Source organism: Macaca thibetana, chromosome 2 (genome assembly GCF_024542745.1).
Source record: "Macaca thibetana thibetana isolate TM-01 chromosome 2, ASM2454274v1, whole genome shotgun sequence".
NCBI lineage: Eukaryota > Metazoa > Chordata > Mammalia > Primates > Cercopithecidae > Macaca > Macaca thibetana.
Genome location: NC_065579.1, coordinates 162407446 through 162423118, shown reverse-complemented (window position 1 = coordinate 162423118; position 15673 = coordinate 162407446). Strand labels below are relative to the sequence as shown.

Genomic DNA, 15673 nt, shown 5'->3' with positions numbered 1-15673 from the left:
AGCAACGGCCCTCCTTGAGCCATCTCAGCCACGAGAAAATCAAATCAATGTGCCATTCTTCCAGGCACGAGGCAGCAGCAGCAGTTCAACATGAAAGGAGGCTTCCTCCCTGCCTGCTAATTACCTGCTCTTCCCGATCTCACGGTTTCTGCCTTTGCAAAGTGCTACTGAGAAGGGGGAGGAAACGTCCGCCACCCATCCCCCTTGCTGCCTGGGGGTTCATACTTAATTGTGAGCCCATGTTATATCATCTCGTCTCATTGATAGGCGGGATCGAGAGGGGGGTTCCAGCCCCCCTGGACCGGCCGGAGCTTTATTCTAGAGTTACTGGCGCGTGGCTGTGCTTTTCTTTCCCGTTTGTAGGTGAAACCCCATTGGCTTCATTGGCTCCTTGATTTAAACCACGCCCGGCTTTCTGCCCGCTTTGCTGCTGCTGGGCCAGGCTGCCCAGCCATATCCCAGCCCCGTCTGCAGGGAGCCAGAGCCTGCTGCTGCTATTGTGTGGATGCCGCGCGTGTCCTCTCTTCTTTCCAGAGATGGCTAACAGGGGCCCGAGCTATGGCTTAAGCCGAGAGGTGCAGGAGAAGATCGAGCAGAAGTATGATGCGGACCTGGAGAACAAGCTGGTGGACTGGATCATCCTGCAGTGCGCAGAGGACATAGAGCACCCGCCCCCCGGCAGGGCCCATTTTCAGAAATGGTTAATGGACGGGACGGTAAGGCCGGCAGCGATCTCGGTTGCTGGGGCGGTGGGCAGGGAAACCCTCCAGGGCCCTTTCTTTTAACGTAAGGCTGCGGGAAGAGCTGCTGTTGCCAAGCTCTGTGTCTCACCAGGAGGGATGGGAATGCCTTTATTTCTTCAGGATTGGAAGATTTGGGCTCCATGCACTATTCCCTAGCTAGCTTGGGGGTTCTCCACTCACCCTAGCATCACATCTCCCTTCTGAGTTGGCAAATTCGAGGCCCTTTTGATTTTTCTAATGAGAATAGAGATAAGTATGTCCTTGTGATTTCCCCAGCCTTCCTAGTGCATCAGCTCTTCTGGGGCCATTTCTTTCCTTAGGGGAACGCGTTGGTTACACAGTAAAACAAAGGAGGGAGGAGGGGGACTAGCCACCTTCACATTCTTGTGGGAGCCATGCCCCCTGGAAGTGTTCAGTGTCTGTTTATTGAGTGGATGGGTCCTCATGAAACTAAAGGGAGTCCTTACTTGTTAACTGTCTTTCTGACCAGATGCTCGTGTGTGTTTGAGGGTTTGAGGGCCGCAGGCTCTGTGATCCAAACAAGCCCATCCTTTCCGGCAGCCTGTGATTTACTGTTACATAACTGCTATCCAGTGCTTCTGCTGGGTTGCCCAGAGCTTGGGTTATATATATATATCTGGGAAAAAGGTACCACATTCACTTCTTTTACACATTATTAAAATATATGGGATGAGTAAATTGCAGCCTGCTTCTTATTTGCCTTTTGATAGAAGAAATAATATTAGACTCTATCATTTGAGCTCTGCCAACCTCAGGAGCCACTAAGTCATTCCTCCTTTGAAAGTCTGGAATCACGTCCTCATCACGTCACGTCATTCCCTATCTGTAAACATTCTTTCCCTCCTCCAGAAAAAGGAAGGGAGGAACAGGGAGGGAATGGCGCTCCTGGGCTACAGGAATCTCTGTAGTAAGGAGCAGCGCTAGGAATGGGGTCATCTGGGTCTTTGGGGCTTAGTACAGGTGCCTGGCTACACAGCCCTGAGCCCATGCCTTCCTGGGGCCCATGACTTGCTCCTGCCCAAACTGGATGGGCAGTGCCCCATGTGAGCAGGATTCACTTCTCATTCTTGACCTGTAAATACAAACAGAAACATTGATTCTGTCCCTCCCCTCCCACTTCAGGTCCTGTGCAAGCTGATAAATAGTTTATACCCACCAGGACAAGAGCCCATACCGAAGATCTCTGAGTCAAAGATGGCTTTTAAACAGATGGAGCAAATCTCCCAGTTCCTAAAAGCTGCGGAGACCTATGGTGTCAGAACCACTGACATCTTTCAGACGGTGGATCTATGGGAAGGTAAACAGCCCTCTCGCTTTTGGGATTGTTCTTTTCTTCTTCTCTCCTTTGCCCCATCTCCTTGTAAAAACTGCTCACAGTGTTCTTCCCTGTGCCTGTTGATGTGTGTAAGATGCTCTCAGCTGTTATTCTGGGGGCACTGTTTGCCTTCCCCATTGTTACGTTCTATTAAAAAGAGCTACTCTCTTCTAATGGAACACACACCCTGAGGACACAGAGGGGATCTCAGCAACTAATGTAAACAGAAGCCTCAAGCTAGAGGAAGCTAATGGTGACATACATGCCTTTTATTCCTCTTACCCCTCCCATAACAATCACGGTTACCAGAGGAGAAGGGAGGCAGGGGGCCAGTGTGCTTCTCGCTCAGCTGCAGCTTAGAGACAAAGCCCTCTGGGGCTATTTTGTCAATCTGAGAAATAGATAGCACTCCCACCTTTTGTTAAACCATGATCTGGGAGCTTGGTGACTCTGCCTTCCGGACATGCATTCTGCTCACAGTGTGACAGGTGCTTTTTTCCTTCACATTTGTGAATTGACTTGGTGAGGAAATCTTACAAAAGCATAAAAATCAAATCACACTCCTGGACATATTTAATAATCTGCCATTACTGGGGGACATGATGTGAACGGAGACACTGCCAGAGAATTTGGGAACTTCGGTCATGGTGTCGTTAGTGTCCCCTTTAGCGAAAATGTGTATACCCAACCATGTGACTGTGTTCCTTCTCCACTAGGCCTGCCTGAGGCACCAGGAGATACCAGCTAGTCAGAGCAGGACTGTCAGATTGACTCTGCTCTCACATGCTCTTTGTCACTGGCTGTCATTAGTGGCCCAACCAACAGGATCCCCAGGGCAGTGACCCAAATGGCTCTGTTCACAGTGAGAATGGGGTAGCTTTCCCCTGATGGAGAGACATGGTATTTTAAAGGGTATTCAGATGACAGTTGAAATAGATCTCTAGCAGAAGACCATTCTACTACTCCTCACACTATGATTTATAAAGACACAATTGCCTCCTTAATCCTCGGCGTCATGCAAAGAGCTAGCAATGTGTGTTTCCCTCATAGGTGCGTGGTTAAAATCCTAAGATGCTAATTAGTTACCTTGTGGTTTGCCATTATTTAGAAATTCAGATATTCAAAACTGCAGGCCAGGCCAGTCTATGGAACTTGCTGTTGAGCCTCCAAATTCTCATGTAATTTCACAGTTGAGATTTGATCCCTGCTTCCTAGATCAAAACTATGATGATTTTTTTCCAGCTAATACAGATAGCTACTGCTTGTTGATGTTTTCCTATGCACTAGGCATTTTACAAGTGCTTTATTGCATAATGCCAGTCAATTCTGCTAACAATCCTATGAGGTAAATGTTTTTTAATTTTCTCGTTTCAAAGATGATGAAACTGAAGCTTGCCCATGGTTACTTGTGTCCATGAGAGAGCAGAGCCAGAACTCAAACCTGGGCTCTCTGACAGCAAAGCATAGAGCCTTAACTAGTCTGCCAACCCATTCTTGGGCCAGGAGGCTTAGTTTCCTTCACCTACACCGTGAGTGTGCTGTTGAGTCATAATGGTGACTAGCTGATGAGGATGAAGAGAAGGTGAGGGAGGAGGTGAGGAGGAGGAGGAGGAAGATGATTCAGGGCTGTGTGGGACAGAAGGATGGAGAGTCAGTGTGAATGGAAGGGACCCGGATGAGTCCCCCCCACCCCACCAAGTGCAGGAAGTGTGTAGGAGGAGGAAGAAGCCAGGAGGTCTGTGGGAGGTGAGGATTCTGAGAGCTTTCCTGTCTTCATGCTACTGAGGATGCTTTACTTGCCTCTCCCCCTTTTTACAAAGAACACAAAGGTAAAACTTTACTCCTCAGAGGTGCTCACAGCAAGTGTGGAGGAGTGTAGGGAGAAATGGTCCCTGATGTACACAGTCGGAGGGGGTATATACCACCTGCCCCAGACCTGTGTGTTAGACTCCTCTAAAGGAAGAGGGAGGCCCGGAGGGATGAGTGTGGTCGCCTGAGCCAGGACCATGGACCAGTTAGCTCCAGGGGAACAAGACGGACACTAAGAGTCCCAGCCCCAGGGTAGAAAAGTGGGGCTTTAAAGGAAATAAGAGAGCAGGTCCACTCCAAGGGGAGCAGGTCCACTCCAAGGGCAGCAGGACTGACAGGTAGCAGGAAGAACTGTAGGCAGGTCATGCAGTAGGTAGGGATGAAGAGGAGAGCTGTCAATAGGAAAGCAGGTGCTTCGGAGTTTCCAAATGGCCCTGAGAGGGTCTGATGGCCCCCTCCATGGAATGGCAACTGAGGACCGAAGTCCAGGGAGATTTGTTATAGGTTGGAGAGGATATCTGATATTCCCCGGGATACTGTCTGAAGCTTAGGCCAATGCTGGTCACCATGCAATAGGGCAGGAGGTAGAAAAGTGGGTTGCTTTGAGCAGAGAAGCAGGGAGAGGTAGGGGAAGGCTGGCAGTACTGCAGAGCAGACTGAGCAAGTGAGGCTGGGGTCCTTTCTGCAAGAATTGGTTGTCACTCATGTGTGACATAAGAAAACTGGAATCAAAGGAATGCTGCGGGGCAGGGTTGGCACGTGTTGTGTGTCTTTGTGCATATGAGGGGATACATGTTTGTGCACACAGCTATTAGACTAGCTGTTTGCTTAGCTTAGTCCCACATTCTCCCTACTATTCTCCACCTTGACTGTGGTTTTAATGCTGTCCTCACATATCAACTTACATTAATTCCGGATTCCCTGCACCTTGGTTGTGGTGTCTGTGGCCACTGTGGCTCCAGCCCACCTTGCCTAGGAGCTTCTTTTCCTCTGCAGGTATTTCATGCCCAACAGCTCTCAGTCTCCCATCTCCCCTACTCAGTGCCTTCTCCCAAGTGAGGGCTCTGCTTGCCCACAGCTGCCCTGTGACTCTCCAGGCTGCCTGGATGTTGCAAACTTGTAAGTCTGGAGAAGCCCAGCCTTGCCAAATGCCTTCTTGTTTAGGCTTCAATCACTTCTACAGGCTGAGGCCCCAGATGTACCACCATCCACCATCCTTAATCACCCCAGGTGAAATACTTCAAATAGACTGCAGGGTAATTGGAATACAAGATTCAAGGCTTTAAAGTGAAAATTTAAAGCTAAATGGTTCAGAAAAACAACACAATCACAGGGACATTATAGACAAAGCTACTGAAGTCCCCCTAGGGCAGAGCTGGGGTGACCACTTGCTTTCAGTGATGGAGAAGAAGTAGGGTGGCTTAGAGGAATGGAACGGGCCTGGGAAGTCTTCTCGTGAATAACAGAAGGTGAATGGCCTGGCAGATTACTTTTGGATTTGCCATGGGTGCCCTGGAAAGGGCAGGGGTGGGGCCATCTCAGCTGTCTATGATTCAGAAGAAAGTACTCTGCCGGTAAGACTTAAGCATCTTTTCCGTGGACAGAAACTGGGAAAGGGAGAAAAAGCAGAGCAAGAAAGGGAAGGGTGTGTGTAAGAGAGAGAGAACATTTTAGAGCAAGTGAGTGTTCCGGTCTAGTAGCGGGACAGAAAGACTGCAGTGCAAGCTTATCCCGGAAGGTATTACAGGAGCGTACAGGCTCCTGAGTCAGAAATTAGACTGCCTGGACAGTCCTGTGCTCTAGCACTTATCAATTAACTTCTCTAAGCCTCGATATTCTCAGTTGCAAAGTGGGGATAATCATGTCTATTTCACAGGGTTGATATGGAGAGTAAATGAGATAGTTCATTAGAAGTGCTTAGCCTGGTTCATGATGATAGTAGAGGATAATAAAAGTTGGTAATGCAGAAATTATTATTGTCATTGACTTGTCTTTTCTAAGATTAACAGAAAATAAGGGAGGGAAGAGTAAGTCTGGAAAAACACACATTCTGTCTTAGAACAAATGGACTTAGTGGCCACATACAGGAGCTGGTGGGGTTGCCTGGATGACCTTTGCCCTCTCTGACAGCTGTGGAGCCTTTACTTCATCAGCTGTTCTCTAATACGAATGACCAGACTTTAGGAGTCACTTTATTGAGAGTTTTTTCCACTTTGTGGTCATTACCTTCTTGATGTCTTTCCCCGTAATTTATTGCTTTACCAATTCCAGACACAGAAGACCCCGCTACACTGGAAAGAGCATGAGTTTTGGAGTCAGGTAGATGGGTTGAAATCTCTTTTGCTACATACTAACTGGGTGACCTTGTTTAAGTTGCTTAGTTTCTCAGAGCCTCAGTTCCCTTCTTGGTGAACAGTCCTAATGCCTCTCTTTTGTAGAATTTTTGTAAGGATTAACTATGTAAAGAAGCTAGCACAGTGCCTGGCTACTAGACACCTAATCAATGTTGGCTTTTCCCCCCACACCATTAGTCATTCAGCAACTGATCTTTTTGGTTCATTTGTGTAACCACATGATGTGCATTGAACGTATAAAATTCTAGAATGTCAGAGCAGGTAAGACTCGCAGATCGATCAGTCTCACGGCTCTCGTTAGTAATCCTACTGAGAAGGATCCTGGACACATGATCATGTCGTGCCTGTTCCCCTTTCTTGATGACTGGGAGTTAGGGAGGCGTGGTTTACACTGGAAGTGCCTGGAGGTTCAAATATATTCTCTGGGAAGGCGTCATTTTGTGTGTCATTCCTCAACAGCAAGAGTGAAGAGATATTTCACACAGCATGACAGATATCTTGGGATCTTGTAAGTAAAGTACCTGGAAGGACTAGAGACATCACAAGTGTCTGCTGCTCGAAGCCTCATTTTCCTTTTTTTTTTTTTTGAGTCGGAGTCGTGCTGTGCCGCCCAGGCTGGAGTGCGGTGGCGCGATCTCGGCTCACTGCAAGCTCCGCCTCCCGGGTTCACGCCATTCTCCTGCCTCAGCGCCCCGAGTAGCTGGGACTACAGGCGCCTACCACCGCGCCCGGCTAATTTTTTGTATTTTTAGTAGAGTTGGGGTTCCACCGTGTTAGCCAGGATGGTCTCGATCTCCTGACCTCCTGAACTGCCCACCTTGGCCTCCCAAAGTGCTGGGATTACAGGCGTGAGCCACCGCGCCCGGCCTTGAAGCCTCGATTTCTATCAGAGCAGCCGTCACTGCATTTATTTCAAGTGGCTGCTGACGATTGTATTTGGTGGGTTTTTCCTTTAGCAGTGGCTCTCTAATGCCAGCGTGCATCAGAATCACTAGGTAGGTTTGTTAAAAGCACAGACTGCTAAACCCCAACAGCAGAGTTTCTGAGGTATTAGGTCTGAGGTGAGGCCAAGAATTTGTATTTCTTACCAATTCACAGACCATACTGATTCTGCTGGTCTGGGAACCCCATTTTCAGAGCCACCACCCAGAGCAGTGGGAGTCAGGGAGGCAAGCAACAAACATTTATAAAATCCACAGAGCAAACCCAACCTCCCCTCTGATATTTCTCCCTTGATTGTTGCAATATTTTGGTCTCCCTTCACTGGAGAATTGGAAGCTTAGGCCCAAGTTATTATTCAGGGAAATAAGACATGGTTTCATACACAACTGCTTACTTTCTCTGTAAGTCCAAGAAAGATGGAAAAAGCCAGTATTCTAAGAGTTACAAGGCTGAGTCAAGACTGATATATAATAGAAGTATAATAGCTCTGAGACAAAGAACTTTGACTGCAAGACTGATTTTTTTGTATTAAAAGTAGAAATAGAAAGTAGAGACTGTCCAATCCAAGTTGACACACCCAGAGGACTTCTCTTTTACCTTTTTTCTTTATCTTCATCCTTTTCATTTACTTTTTATTTTCATAGACATACATAAGATATCTTGGAAGTAATAAAGAATTTAAGGGAACAAAATCCTTATTAAAGTATCTTTATAGCATTAAGGATACCTGGGTTGGGGCCTTACAATGCAGAACCTCCAGTCCCACACCCCAGGAGTTATAACTTAGTAATGTGGGGTGCAGGATCACACTTTGAATAACATTACTTTGTGATAATGTAGGAAATAGGGAGCGCTGTGTTGTCAAGTCAAGCTGTCAGTTGCTAGGTGACTCCTGCTGAAAACGCTTGCCAGGTGAGACAGAGAAAGCTACCGTGCCATCAACTCCTTTTTTGTTTAAGACTAATATTTTCAAGCAGTTTTAGGGTCACAGCAAAATTGAGAAGTATTTTCCATATGCCCTCTCTCCCCACATGTTGCAAGTGATCAACCTACATTGGCACATCATCCAAAATACACAGTTTACATTAGGTTCACTCTTACTGTTATACATTCAATGCGTTTGGCCAAATGTATAATGACGTGTATTTATCATTGCAGTATCATATCAAGTACTGCCCTAAAAATCTTCTGCGCTTTGCCTTTTCATCCCTCCCACCCTCAACCCTGGCAACCACTGATCTTTTTACTGTCTCAAGAGTTTTGCCTTTTCCAGTATGTCATAAAGTGGGAATCATACAGTAGGTATGCTTTTCAGATTCCACCAGCTCTTGGATAACCAGACTCTATCTCATTTCTGCTATCCCTCCATCCAGAAAATGACCAACACTTAGCTGATCCTTCTTTGAGGAATGTTTTTCTTTTCTTGGAAGAATGGCCTGGAGCAGTGGCTTTCCAGCTCACCCGAGGAGCCCCAGCAATCTACCAAAGCATCCAGGGTGGCTGTCAGGGAGCAAAGTCATTCCAAGCTGCAGGGCTCCGGGCTGACTTCCAACTTGGAACAGAGTTCTTCTAATGATCGCTTTTACTTTTGACTTTGTGGAAGATATCTCTGAAGAAAGGAGTTATTGCTTAACAAATATTATTTAGTACTTACCACATGGCAGACATGGGGATGTTTTTAAACATTGAAAACCAAAGCTTTAGAGTAGTATCTGCCTGTCCATCTGGCTGCCTCAGAATCATCTCAGGAGACTGCCCCAGAATCTGAATATTTAAGATTCTCGGGTAATCCTGAAGATCAGTTTAGCTTGCAAATCACCAGGCAACACCTATAACTCTCAAACTTGCCTGAAGATAAGAATCACCCGGGAAGCTTATTAAAAATATGGACTCCCAGAACTTACCAAACCATTCTCTCAGGAGAATGACCTCAAAATGCATATTTTAAAAGAGATGCGCTCCCCCCCCCCCGCCACCCGCCGGCCAACTCCCATAAATAATCCAAGAAGCTTGGGAAACCCGGCCCTGAAGCAGGCTGTGTATGGCCATTTTTTGTACTTGCACAATTTTGAAGGCTTCGTCATTGGGCAGATACGACGCTTGGTTGTGATATGACTACTTTAGCTTTTCTTGTTTTTAAATTTATTTCACTTATCTTATTGTTATTTAGAGACAGGGGTTCCCTCTGTTGCCCAGTCTGGAGTGCAGTGGTGCAATCATAGGTCACTACAGCCTGAAACTCCTGGACTCAAGCAGTCTTCCTGCCTAAGCCTCCCAAAGTGTTGAAATTACTGGTGTGAGCCATTGTGCCCAGCCTTTCGTTGTTTTATACTTGGTGCACATCACAGAGCTTCCTTAACCTCAGTGTTTTTTTATGCACTTAAATTTTTGATCCCCAGTTGCAGAAATCGGCTTCTAAAAGTGGCCCTGACTCCTTCTGTGTGCCACTCTCATCCAATGGTACTTGATCTGGGCTTCTGAACTGGCAAAGCAAGACAGGGAAGGCTGGAAAAAGGCCCTCTTCCCATCCTGTCAGTCCAAGAGTGCTGAAATTAGGAAACATAACAAGACTAACATAACAAGAAAATAAGCTAGATGTGAACCGGTTCCAGAAGGCAGATTTCTGGTCATAATGTTATTTAGAATCTTGGCAATCATTAACTTAGTGTACTAGTCTATTTTTGTTGCTTTAAAGGAATATTTGAGACTGGGTAATTTATAAGGAGGTTTTATTTCAGCTCATGGTTCTGTAGACCGGACAGGAAGTGTGGTGCTGGCACCTGCTTCTGGCAAGGGCCGCAGGAAGCTTACAATCATTGTGGAAGGTGAAGGGGCACCAGTATGTGTATGTCACATGGTGAGAGAGGGAGCAAGAGACAGAAGGTAAAGGTGCCAGGCTCTTAAACAGCCAGATCTTGTGTGAACTCATACATAAGAACTCACTCATTATCATGAGGTCAGCACCAACCCGTTCATGAGGGATCTGCCCTCATGACCCAAATACCTCCTACTAAGCCCAGCTCCCACACTGGAGGTCACGTTTCAACATGAGATTTGGAGAGGACAAAACATCCAAACGATATCACTTGGGCAGAACATCAGAAGTGAGGCCCTCACTGCTTTTCTTTGTTTCAATCTCGTTTGGATGAAGATATGGAGAAACCCAGACAAAAACACTCAAAGACTTATGGACATTGGGGTTGGTGCCCTTGATTCTATAAGGTCTGAAATCTGTGCTCCAGTTTTATCCCCCTCAGTGTGTCTCCTCTGGCCTGGCACAAAACAGCCATTGTGACCCTTTCAGATCATCCCTGATCGCTGGCTGGTTCCTACTGAGGAATGTGCTTCCTCATCCAGCCTGCAGTGGGCGCCATGGGAGATGGCGGCATGGCATGGTGGATTGTTCAAGGGCTTTGCATTCAGACAGGTCTGATCTAGAGCTGGGCTCTATTAACTGATTGGGTGACTCTGGGCATGTTAATTAACCTCTTTGAATTAGTTTTCTCATCCACACATGAGGAGGAATAATCCCAACTCCATGAGGTTGAGATGATATATACAGTGTCTACCCTATTATATAAAATATCTTGCTTTGGAAAGTTTCTTAAGGAAAAAATTCCAATTTCTTCCTGTCAAATAATGCCTGCTTCCCTAGTGGCTTCTTCCTCAAATGTAATCACTTCCTTTTCCACTCTCCTGGGATGAGGGTGGGTTGTATTGATAGTTCTAGGCTCCTGGATATTTTATCCTAGCCTGCAACTTAGTTCCCTTTGTCCTTTCTGGGTTCATGTAGTAGTCTATACAAGAAGTGTTATATATAACACTTATATATAAGTGTTAGTTCTTATAAGTTCTTATATATAGTCTTATATTTAAGAAGTGTTGTATAGACTACTACATGAACCCAGAAAGGACAAAGGGAACTAAGTGTTGGGAATTTTCTAGATGCAGGGATGCCAGGGATGAACTAGCTACTTGTGAAGGAGTCTGGTTCTACGGTTTAATAAAACTTTGCTTCTTCACCCATTGCTCCAGGGTAGTATCTGTGGCTGCGCTGCTGGATGTCAGGCCCCACATTTTCCCAGATCCTGGACATATCAGAATAGCTCTTTCCAACCACCAGAAACAAGTATCCAGGGTGCTCTTTGTAAAGAGTAGAGATGAGTGATATAACCTAACCTAAGCCTTCCTTTGCTCAATCATTTCTCTAGGTTCCCTTTAATAGCTCGCTGCTTAAGAGCAAGTCCTCTCCCTATCTCTTCACAGAATGAGCCTTCGGAAATCATTACCACATTTATATTTTTTAAAAAGTGCCCCATTATATGGTGACAATTACAGAAATGCTTTCACCTGTGGAAGAGTCATTCTAACAACCATTTCTGTATTTCTTCTTAGTTCTGAGTAATCCTTATGCCCTCTCCCTTCCGTCTGCTTCTGAAACACTTCATTCTCCACCTCCCCAGTTATTCCTTGAGTCTGGGATACTATCCATTGACAGCATTTTATCCTTGTGTTCACCACCCAGTCCCACAGGGCCTCAGGATTCAGGCAGTCACCCTGTGGTTAATGTGAAGGTGGGGGCACAGGGGAGAGAGAGAGGATCAGCTTTCTCTCTCTCCTCTTCGAATAAATGAAGATCCTGAACTGGACTTCCTCTGAAGGCCTTAATTGTTTATTTTATTACAGTTCATACTCCGTTCTCACTTTCCATCTGCCTTTCCCCTGTAATTCTGTATTCCCCAGAGATGGAGCTGCAGCAGCTGGGCCAAAAAACTGCAGATGGTTCACCAGGTCTAAAGAGAGCCTTAATATTTGCCCTTAACTTTCATAGTTCCCCACCAGGTTAGATGCTGCCTTCCCTTTTGACCCTATGCTTTCTAGCTTTTGTATTCCACACTGGTGCCTTGCATGGACTTTTGATCTGATTCTAAATTGCAGGCCACCCCCACAGTAGCATCGTCTCAGTCTAGGACATGTCAGTCAGCTGGAAGAGAAGAAAGGAGAAAGGATGGGAGGAAAGGTTGACTTGTAGGGCCCAGTTGCTTTCTCCACAGGTTAATGGTCACTGGGCTTCTTAGGTAACGGGGCTCCCCATCCCACTGTGCAGGGGCCACACCGCACATCCTTCTCCCTTGCTCTCCTCCCTGTCACACACAAGCCAGTTGTTTATTGTCTCCATTTAGCTCTTTTCAAGTGGCACAAAATAAAGGGCCTATCACTTGTGTCACATTGAGTGCTTTCTGTGTTGATTTGCTGTTCTTCATTTGCCAGACCTCTGGCCCAAAGAGCAAAGCGAATACTCAATTTGATGCACATGGATGATTTTATTTATACAGCAACTATGAATGGATTAGAAACTTGGTATCTCTGGTATGTACCATATAGAGAATAATGAACCAGGTTACCTTTTGTTCCTTTCTGAGAAGTTTGGGTATGGTTGTCTTAGGGCCACTTTGGGAGGTGTTTGACAGCACTGCCCCCTTGAATGTGGTCACGCGCAGCCTTCTATCAGAACTTCCCTCCTGGGTGTCCAGCTGTATCCTTCCAGCATTCCTTGGCTGTGACACGTGCTTAGCTTTAATCTCTTTTTTGGTTTCCAGGGAAGGACATGGCAGCTGTGCAGAGGACCCTGATGGCTTTAGGCAGTGTTGCAGTCACCAAGGATGATGGCTGCTATCGGGGAGAGCCATCCTGGTTTCACAGGTAAAAGTCTCTTCCTTGCTCCCTGGCCCAGAAGGTGATTTTTAACCAGAGGGAGGATCTGAAGCCTTGGAACTCTACAGAGGCTTTATGTACAAAGCCCCAGGACCAAGCATTGCTGTCTCCACAACTGTTTCCCCAAAGCAATGAAAGACTGATGCTTCTGTACAGGCCAGTAACCTAGCCAGAGGAGAAATGGTTGTGCCTTTTCTACCAGATACCTGCATCCTCCAGCTCCACTCAGGTTCTGTTTCTCCTGAGGCTCAGCAGGACTGGATGACCTTTCTTGAAGGTGGCTTCATGTCTGAACTTAGTTTTATTATGACTTCAGCCAACTTTGAGCTTTCTTGCCTACCTCCCTCCCTCCTTCCCTCCCTCCCTCCTTCCCTCCTTCCCTCCTTCCCTTCTTCCTTCCTTCTTTCCTTCCTTCCTTCCTTCCTTCTTTTGTTTGTGTACTTAATAGAGGGTAAATATGTCCTGTTTGTCTGGAACAGTCATAGTTAATATCTCTGTTGTCCCAGTGTATTTATTAATAGAACTCTCTTTCACTCTCAACAGCATCCTAGTCTGGATGACAAATTATATGGTTATCTCTCAGTAAAGGGCCTTTTCTTCAAGTGATTTTTCTTTTCTTTTCTTTTCTTTTTTTTGCAGAGGGTAGGGTAGGCAGGAAGCTTAAACTGGATAACTTAGTTGTAGAAGAGTGCCCTGTGGCAAATAATTGATTATTCATTTCCATGATCCCCTTTTCTTCTCCTTGACAGTTATTTTTTTTAAAAAAGTTACTAGCTTATGTCATCTTAAAAAACGCTTGCCCTGAAAACCTCTGAGATATTGGCCATTTGAAACCCTGGTTTTAGTGTCTGTATTATTAGTGAACTACCATGTTCCATGTGGCTACACAACCACAACTGTGTACTATCTGGCTCTTTACCAAAGTTTGCAGACCTCTAATCTAGAGTGAGACATTTCCCCTCATTAACTCTTAGGCCCCTTGGCTCTAAAATGGTATATTCATCTTGGCCCTATACAGGGAAAGTGAGGGTGGGACTAATGATGTGCTTTGTAAGAGAACCAATTTTAATTTTCACAAAGGCCTGAGGTAGCTGTGAGAGAAAGCGTAAGAAGAAGCAGGCTTCTTCTTAGAAGTCTGAGATGGCCTAAAGTGGTGGGGGAAGAAGGGAGAGTGGGGACAAAGAGAAACAAGGAAAGCTGAGAGTGAATTCCCCAGAGAGGTAGCCACAGATTCTGCCCTCCTCTTTGCTGGAATTCTGGAAAATACCTGGGCTTCTAAAAGATAGGGAGCTCATGCATTCTGGTGGGCCACAGCTCAGGCTAGGGCTGGAGATAGCTCAGAGTAGGTCCACGGCTGAGGTAGGTCCACAGTGCAGGGTAAGACCATAGCTCAGGATAGGGCCATAGATAGCTCAGAGTAGGGCCATAGATAGCTCAGAGTAGGGCCATAGATAGCTCAGGGTAGGGCCATAGATAGCTCAGGGTAGGGCCATAGATAGCTCAGGGTAGGGCCATAGATAGCTCAGGATAGGGCCATAGCTCATAACCACGGCTCAGGGTAGGACCTGCTGATCTATTTGGGGACCCCCAGGAGAGACTGTCTAATTGCATAGCTTGAAAAGGATTGGAAAACTGTCATAATGACATTATTCCCTCTCACTTTCCTTGTCCAGGAAAGCTCAGCAGAATCGGAGAGGCTTTTCTGAGGAGCAGCTTCGCCAGGGACAGAACGTAATAGGCCTGCAGATGGGCAGCAACAAGGGAGCCTCCCAGGCTGGCATGACAGGGTACGGGATGCCCAGGCAGATCATGTAGGATGCCGCATCCTGTCCCTGGTAGAGAGGATGAATGTTCCACACCATGGTCTCTACGAAAAAGAAATAGTTAGTCACCTTCTGACCTTCTCCTTTTTCTCAAAGCCTTCTGTCCCTGGTTTTTGCAAGTGCTGCATTTCTGCCGAGAATCCGCGTTGCCTACTGCTGCCACCTCCTGTTCATTTAGAACTATGCAAAGACTCCGCTTCCCTTTTCCTGAGCTCCTCGGGCCCCAAAGTCTCTGTTTGATTATTTATTTATTTATTTATTTGCCAAAAATTCTCCTCTTCAACTTATAGAATGCACCTAATAAAGTAATTAGTCTTGTGTCTTACAGTGTAAAGTTCATTCTTTCTCTTAAGGACTCCGCAGTCCGGACTGGTTTGCTTCCATTCAAAGGCCAGAAAGATGGAATTAAGCTTAAGCTGCAGCTGAGAAATATAGGTTAGCTATGAGGATGCTCTGGCAAGATTATCGCTTTTATCTTGGCAATTGGAGTAGAAAGTTTAGGAGTCATTCCGCCCACTCTGAGAGCCTAGAGCCATGAGTTCAAGAACAAAGTCTTTGACCCCCACAATTTTTGAGCATGTACTTTGTGCTTATTGTGCTAGACCTGTAGAGGACACAGGAAAGACTGAGACAATGCCCTGGTTCTTGAGAAGCTCTTGTATACGTGCCCAGGAAGTATCTGTTGAATGGATGGAAGGAAGAATGGATGGGTGGATGGTTTTATTGAATGGATGGGTGGGTAGATGACTGAATGAATGAGCAGTTTTCACTTCTCTAGCATTCATCTTCCTCTTACAGACCAGACCCTAGGTCCGATGCTGACATTTATACAGTTTTTTTTTTTCATCATCCAGCAGTTACAGACAATGTAGTTTGCTCTCTTAAAGTCATTTAAAGGGTCTAAACCCCTAAAACCCTAGGATGGTGCCTGGGATTGAGATTTGCCTAAGA

The 15673-nt window shown here is 46.1% G+C and overlaps 1 protein-coding gene across 2 annotated transcripts; it reads left to right on the top strand.

Moving 5' to 3' along the window:
- TAGLN3 (transgelin 3) lies at positions 1 to 15047 on the top strand. 2 transcript variants are annotated; one of them, XM_050778886.1, is made up of 5 exons: positions 1 to 231; positions 364 to 716; positions 1887 to 2061; positions 12785 to 12887; positions 14573 to 15047. In XM_050778886.1, the coding sequence occupies exons 2-5, from the start codon at positions 537 to 539 to the stop codon at positions 14712 to 14714; spliced, it is 600 nt and encodes a 199-aa protein (XP_050634843.1). In that variant the 5' UTR covers positions 1 to 231; positions 364 to 536; the 3' UTR covers positions 14715 to 15047. The 2 variants fall into 2 exon arrangements, with proteins under 2 accessions (XP_050634843.1, XP_050634842.1); XM_050778885.1 differs by having other exon boundaries at positions 1 to 716.
- The last annotated feature ends 626 nt before the right edge of the window (positions 15048 to 15673 follow it).